At 49.6% G+C, this 7,742-nt stretch overlaps 1 protein-coding gene across 1 annotated transcript in view; it reads left to right on the top strand.

Annotated features, from left to right (window-relative positions):
• Positions 1 to 5,188, top strand: part of SHISA2 (shisa family member 2) — a 5,909-nt gene extending 721 nt beyond the window's left edge. Inside the window, exons 2-3 of the mRNA XM_027651715.1 lie at positions 4 to 97; positions 2,114 to 5,188. Coding sequence (XP_027507516.1) covers positions 4 to 97; positions 2,114 to 2,667 — 648 coding nt within the window. The 3' untranslated portion in view covers positions 2,668 to 5,188. The remainder of the gene's footprint in view (positions 1 to 3; positions 98 to 2,113) is intronic.
• The last annotated feature ends 2,554 nt before the right edge of the window (positions 5,189 to 7,742 follow it).

Here is a 7,742-nt window from a genome sequence, read left to right as displayed (position 1 = left end):
GAGGCGCGGCTCGACCAGGGCGCCTGCGACAACGACCGGCGGCAGGGCGGCGCGGAGCCGGGCCGGCCCGGCAAGGACGGCTCCGACGGCGCGGCAGGTGAGGCGGCCCCGCCAAGGGTGGCACCGCGGGTCCCTCCGGCTCGGCGGCTCCGCGCGGGTTTGCGTTGAACGTCTTGCCCGCCCCTTCCCCCCCCCATGTCGCCGGTTCCCTCCTCCGTCGAGTCGTGGGGCCGGCCGGGCCTGGCGGCGGCTGTTACACGGGGAGAAGTGCCCAAGCTGAAGGCCTGGCTTTTCCTCCCCTTTGTTATTGGAAATCCCAGCTACGTCTCCGTTAGAGCAGGTGACACCACTCCCCGCAGTCCCGGCCTGGCGCAGCTCTGCCGCCACTTGGAACGGGCTCCTCAGCTCCGGTTGTGCTCCCCATTCAAAAGAGAAGGAAAAAATGAGGCAACCGCATATGAGCAAAAGAGAAAAAGTAACAGGATATTTCAAAAGAACTCTGGCTGGCCCCCACTGTAATTGTGTATGTTCTTCCAGCTCAGATATCCCCACTTAGGACTGGCTTTACAAGATTGAATTTCAAGGATAAACTCAAGTCTTTCTACTACTGTTTAAAAAAGCCCCGGTGGCTCCCCAGCACCCTTGCTCCCATTCACGCATGCTGAGCACACGAGAAGTAGCCTGAAGTGATGTTATAATTAGGACAGATTTACTCGTGCAAAACTTGTGCGTTACTGTCTGTAGCAAGTGCGTGCACCTACCTGCTTAAGAGCCGCTGCAGCATCAAGGACAGAAGTGGAGATGATGTTTTGCAGCCTTCTGTTTAAAAGTGCTGAAATGATGGAAGAATTGTGTCCTTTTGATTATAACTTGCTCCGTGTAATCAGCTGTGTGAGGAGGTATTCTGACCTGAGCAGATAAATAAACCTTCTTTGCAGTTCTCAGAACAAGGCATTTTTTTTAAATTGGTGTTTACTGCTCAATAGGTTTGGGAGCCATCGCCCTGCACTGGCACTGTTAAGTTGCATGTCATTAGCAGTGGCTGTCTTAGCAAGGTCAGACAGGGTCAAGCAGGGGTCCACAGCCCTGCTGGAGTCTTGGGGCTGCTGGGTTTTGGTGGAAATGATGAACTCCAGGCATGTTGTTGGGAGCATTCACAAACACTGAAGGGATGCACCTCTCCTTCATTATTCTCAGATATATCCATACACATTTCTTACTGAGGCAGAGAAAACAGCTTTTTTCCTGGGAGTGGTGCATAAGTACCTGGAGCCCAGGTCCTTCCAAGGATGGTGTTTGCCATGCTTGGTGGCTCCTGACCCCACCCGTGAAGCATCGCCCATACTTTCTGCTCCCACCCCTTGCCCACCCTCACTTGTCCTGCCCTGATGTCCCTTCATTAAGCCTTGCAAGGAGTGATGCTGCCCCTCTGCTGGCAGCAAAGCTTTGGAGCATGATGCAGTCTCCCCACTGCCTGCTCTGTAGTTTCTCCCTAAAGCCGGGACTGAAGTGCAGAGCAAGCAGATGCTCATCCCCAGGGCTGTGGGGTGTCAGAGTCCCTGTGACTGCTGTCTGGTCACTGCCTTGCTGCCTCCCTTCCCCAGGGGGGTGACAAAAAGCCAGAGTGGGCTGGTGATGGGGAGGGATTTGATGCAGCACTGGTATTTGACTAACTACCCTATGCTCCTGAGCCCTCAGCAGGGATCCTGTCCCCAAAGTATCTCCCTAAGGCACTGTTCAAACCTAGCAATGTCTTGCCTAATTTTTCTAGCAAGGCATATTGGCGACGCAATCTGATGAAAGGTGGAGCAGTGTTTAATGTGGACTAGACCACCATCACCAGGAGTGAGCTGTTCTCCCTCAAGGTGTGAGCTGTGAGCTTTCATCCCTGCTAATAACTGTAAAGATGCTTTTGGAAACTTAAGCTGTTGGTTTAGGCAGCCCTTTTCATCATTCCAGTGTAAAACGGTTGGCTGCACACACAGCTGTCAGTGCTTGCCCTGCATTGATCTGTTCTGGGAGGAATGGGCTCCACTTGGATGAGGGGGGACTTCTGCTGGAGCTGCTGAGGTTTGCCTTTGGCCCCAGTGACAATGTTTTCCTTGCTTTGCAGTGCCCATCTATGTGCCATTCCTTATCGTTGGATCTGTATTTGTCGCCTTCATCATCTTGGGGTCACTGGTGGCAGCTTGCTGCTGCAGATGCCTGCGGCCCAAGCAGGAGCCCCAGCAGAGTCGAGCCCCTGGGGGCACCCGCCTGATGGAGACAATCCCCATGATCCCAAGTGCCAGCACCTCCCGGGGCTCCTCCTCTCGCCAGTCAAGCACAGCTGCCAGCTCCAGCTCCAGTGCCAACTCAGGGGCCAGAGCCCCACCGACCAGGTCCCAGACCAACTGCTGTTTGCCAGAAGGGACCATGAATAATGTCTATGTCAACATGCCGACGAACTTCTCAGTGCTGAACTGCCAGCAGGCCACCCAGATCGTGCCACACCAGGGGCAGTACCTGCACCCCCAGTACGTGGGCTACACTGTGCAGCATGACTCAATGCCGCTGACCCCGGTGCCCCCCTTCCTAGATGGTTTGCAGAGCGGCTACAGGCAGATCCAGTCTCCCTACCCGCACACCAACAGCGAACAGAAGATGTACCCAGCTGTGACTGTGTAGCGCTGATGCCTTCCTCCCCCTCCCCGCCCAGAAGATTTTAATATCTAAACTGAACGGAGGAGAAATACTTCCTTGGAATGAAGCTCCCAGAACATCACTTGTAAATAATTTTGAAAGGCTCATGCATGTCAGACAGTGTTTATAAACCATTTATTTTCAACGGGGTCTGTTGCCAGAAACTGTAAGGATGATATCTCGGAATTAACGTTGCCAGATACGCTCTCATTCCAGTGCGTGATTTACAGCAGCGGCGGATTATGCTGAAAATGCATATGTATTTCACATTACTGTACTTGAGAGATAAATGTCGGAGCCGTTAAGTGCCCTTCAGGTATGACATGGTCAGAAGTATTTGCCTAATTAATTCGTAGAAAGAGTTTTGTTACACTGTACAAGACCGCAGTACTTAAGAAACCTCTCTTCTCCTCTCCCAGCTCCTTAATGACATTTCCCGATGCTTTACAGACAATCACAACCAAGAGCCAAACAGTGCAATCCCTGCGTGCAGGGTGCTGGTACCAGCCTTCACGGCTTCTTACACACACCCAGTTTGGGATGAAATGCCACGAGAGACTTGGTCTTGCAAAGATCAGTTTTCCTTGTCCCTGGTATTTATGTAGGAATTAGAAGAGTGAATTATTCAGCTCTTCTTCCATTGCACTTGAAATCCTTGATTTGGTTTTGTCTCAAGATCAGGACTCAGTAGTGGTTTGCACAGACTATCTTTGTGAACATTTTACTAAAAACACGGTACGAGGTGCTTGCTCTTTGTGATACTCAGCAAAGTCTGGTACATCTGGCAGCATCTGAGCTGAAACTGCCTTCACAGGGAAAGGTCATACTGTGATTCCAAATATGCCTAATTTAACCTCACTTCTCATGAAACAGTAAACCTGCAGGAATATGCATGAAGTTGTCAGCCCCAAAGCCTACTTGCAGCTGAGTCTGCCTGTAGGAAAATGGAGTTTGTCCCACTCCCCTGCCAGCCCATTCTGAGTCCCCTGCCCTCCCATGTGGGAGTAGGGGAGTCTCACACAGAATTGCCCTGGCTGGGACACGGTAGGGCTGGTGCAGGTTTGAAACCCGTCCTCTTTTCTTCTTTACCTCTGGGGCAGGGGACTAGGAAGGCACAGCTGTATTTAATAATAAGGAAAAAGGCCCAACCAAAGGACAAGGGTGCTTGTGGTGCCATGGGGATCAGGGAGATGGTGAGGTGTGGACAGGGGGGACACTTCACACTGGAGCTGCTGGCTTCATCTGGAGAAAACACCTCTCCAGGTGGAAAGGCAACAGCGTGCTGGGAATTATCGGATCATGCTAATTGTAATATATCAACCCAGATGTAGCAAACTAAGGCTGTTTTTGTCTCTTAAAAAAGCACAGTTTCTGCGTTTCCATCCATTTGTTCTTCAGCCAAAACACTGCAACAGAAGACTGAGGCTCTATACAAAAGAACAGGCAATTACTGTAACCAGACCAGACATCATTACAAAAGGTTTCTTATTGTCTGATACTCTATCAATATGTAGCAATAACTGTGATACTGTTATTTTTTGTATGTCTGTTTTTAAATGACACATAAGGTGCAGACACTTTGCCAAATCCAGTGGTTTGCTCATAAACATGCCACACACAGGCAGTCTGCAGTGGGCAGAAATGGTTTGGCCACTGCCATGGGGAAATGAATAGGTAATTTATCCCAGATCTGTTGTTCCTGGCTACGATCGCTCAGTCAGTGTGCAGGATCTGGACAGAAAGATTGGTGTATGGGAGCTGGCATCCCCTCCAGCCAGGCTGGGCGTCTTCAGGAAGGCAGTGCCCGGCTGCTGGAGGTGTCAGTGTCCACCCTGCTCTGCCTGCACAGTGTGGTGCTTGGGGATCTTCAAGGTAGTGGTTGCACCAGAGCTGGGTGCTGCCAAGCTTCTGAAGGACCCACCCTGCTGTCTGGTCTCATGGGGATTTAGGTTTCTACATGCCCACATTGTAGCGTGATCACTCTGACCTTCCCAAGCTGAGCTGGCAGCTGCCTGTGGCTTCAGAAGGAGCTGGAGGCGCTTGGGCCCAGGTGAGACCTGGCCTGTTCCTGCATGACCAGACAAGCAGCTCATCTCTGTGGTCGTGACGTTTCCCAGCTGTGAACCAAATCAGCTCCCCCTGCCACCAGTGCACACACTGCCTGCCTTGCACAGGCCCTGGCAAGGACACCTTCTCTGACCTATGAAATTCAGGTGAATCTTTGTATATTGTTTACTTGTTTAAAAAAAAAAAAAAAAGAAAAAAGAATAAGTTAAATTTAAGTCTGTAGAAATTAATTTACAACTGAAGGCAGAGAAACCTGAGTTGTAATAGAAGGAATTTTGTGAGATGTGGTGATTTTTTTAATGTCATGTACAATAATGTAAAACCAATGTTACCATTTAATATAGCTTTTAAATCTCTGAAAGAGCACTTGCTTTAAAGTGTTTCTTACAAATGAAGAAAAAAGCCCCCTTTGTTTCTTAATAAATACTTTACAGTGTGACTTTAGTTTTGTTTGCTTTGTCATAGGCTCTTTTTTTCTTCAGTTAATAATTTACTTTCTTCTGTCTACAAAAGCACATTTGACCAGCCGTCTTCTCCAGACTCTGGAAAAAAGCAAAGTTTGGATTTTTTGCTGCGTTTTTAAAGACTAACAGTAAACCCATCAACTTACATGGCTGAACATGGTGCCCCAGTGGGGCATATGTGAGGGTGTAGAGAAGGGGAGCAGGGAGATGGCATCTGAGCATCAGATGAGATGGAGACCCCTCATGTCTCAGTGGCCACAGGGGGGCTGAGGAGCAGCAGCAGGAGCAGGATGGGCCAGAGCCCATGACCCCATCAGGTTCCCCATTTCCAAATAATACCAAATGCTCTGCAGCAAACAGCGTTTTTGGAGGATTTTGGTTTCAGCAGGACTCATGGTTACCAGTTGAGCATTTTGAGAGTACAACTCAGTAAGAGGCCCTCCTGTTCTCACCACCCTCTGCATGGGGACCCTTCTTGCTTGAGCAAACTCCATCCTCATAAGTGAGACCAAGACCAAAACCAAACCCCTGTTGTGCCAGGGGGCATAATGCGAGGCTGGGACAAGGCCACTTTGCTTTCCTGGTGTTTGCTCCCTGCTGCTGCTGGCGATGCTGGCACTGCACTCTGTGGGCAGGCAGATGGCTGGGAGAGCCAAGAGGGCATGGATAGGAAACTGGGTCTTTGTTGGATCTGCCTGTTTATGACTCAAATAAGACCAGTCTGGGAAAAAAGTAGCCTTGGTCAGGCTGTACACTGCATGTCCTAAAATGCCACCAGTTCCTAGCATCTGGGGAAGGCGAGGGAGCAAGGCTGGAAGCAGAAAGCTGTCAGGGAAGGGTGGGGGGGGAGGGGGTCAGCCACGGCTTGGAGTAGATGTGCTGAGGTGGCAAGCAGTGTGCAGCAGGAGAGGCCAACAGTTTGTGTCAAAGCTTTTCTTGTATTTTTATGTGGGGTGTTTTCCTCCTTGGTAGTTTTTTTCCCACGGTCGAGAGAGGTGGGTTTTTCCTGCTCCATGTGGTGACTATGGATGGCACGGGGAAAGAGAGTGTGGAAACTTGCTGAGGAACTCTGAGCAAGCGCAAGTGGTGGTGCATTTACTTTTTATAGGCTACAGTGCCAGTTGAGATCAAGGTCAATTGGATTGCAACTCAGAAGGAATAGTCCACATGCAATACAGGAATTGGAAAACCCTCGTGCAGTGCTGCTGCGTAACACTGGGACACGGCAGTCCAGGGTTGGGCTCGAACCAGGGACCAGGATGGGCACAGCAGCTCCTACCAAGGAATGTGCAGCTGCTCTGCAGGATTGATGGTCTCCTTCTTTTCTTTAAAATGCAAGAGGCTAAAAAATTCTAAACCTGCTGCATGGCCCATAAATACATTTTTGGCCTTATATTGCTGTAAGAAGGGATGGAAACGCTCCTGACATCACCCATCTTGCAACCTTATCTGAGTGCTCTTCACACTAAGTCACGCAGCTTGGTGAGGGATGATGCGTGGCTCAGGAAACTCACCCCAAGAAGCTGTACATCTCTTTCCTTGCTCAATTTCATCCTGATACTCAGTCCTATCTTCCCAAACATTCCTCTTTTTTTCCTGCTGCTTACACCCCTTAAATGTTCTCGCTCACTTGCAGTTTAAAGTGTATGGCATCCTGTTTCTGTCCCTGTTTCTCAATACATTCCTACCTATTTCAGGCACTGAAGTGCTCAGTCACGTGTTGTGCAGGGTGAGCAGTAGTGATGGTGGGCAGAAGCCAGCAAATCCCACACAGGCTAGGCCAGCACTGGTTTGCCCAGAGCACACACCAAGATGCTGGTGATGTCCTCACAAGGGGAACTGTGCCCCTGAGGTGGCCATAGGCAATCCCATCAGGCTTGGCCAGTACTGACCACAGTGCCCATACCACTGAGCTATGCAGGAAACAGCAAGAAATCATCATCAGAGACGTGACCCCCTCACAACACACATGTGGAGAACCACTTCAAAATGTCTTATCTACTAGCTGGGCACAGTCAGAGGACAAAGCCCATTAGCAGGGGGTTTTCATGCCCCTGTACAGCTGTTACCAGCCATCATCAAGGTTGTTAGTGGAAAGTGGGGAGTGTGGTGCAATTAGAAGTCATTGCTTACATGTGGCCCTTAATGCCCACAGGAGAGCGATTGGGGTGCAGGTCTCAGCTCAGCACATTGACCTCAGCACCTTCCTTTCAAAAAATCTCATTCACTGTTCACTTTTGGTCTTGCCGGAACTCTTCTTCTCCCTCCAGATTTTCTGTTTTTCCACTCTTTTCCTCTCACTGAAGTTATTACTAAATATTATTCCCCACTTGTATTCCCTTGTATTTTTCCAAGCTGAATCTCATTTTATTGTTTCCTCCTCATATTTCCTGCTTCTCTGTAGGTCTCTTTGTAATATTTCTCTGTCCTCAGAGAGGCTTGCAACATTTTCCTGCCCAGGATTCTTTTCAAATGGACTGAACAAATTACATAAGCTTGTGCTGTCCTTTCTCCCCTTCCCCATCTACA

Source organism: Corapipo altera, unplaced genomic scaffold (assembly GCF_003945725.1).
Source record: "Corapipo altera isolate COAL_440 unplaced genomic scaffold, ASM394572v1 0, whole genome shotgun sequence".
Classification (NCBI taxonomy): Eukaryota; Metazoa; Chordata; class Aves; order Passeriformes; family Pipridae; genus Corapipo; species Corapipo altera.
Note: the sequence above shows the minus strand (reverse complement) of the source record. Positions and strands in the feature narration are given on the sequence as shown.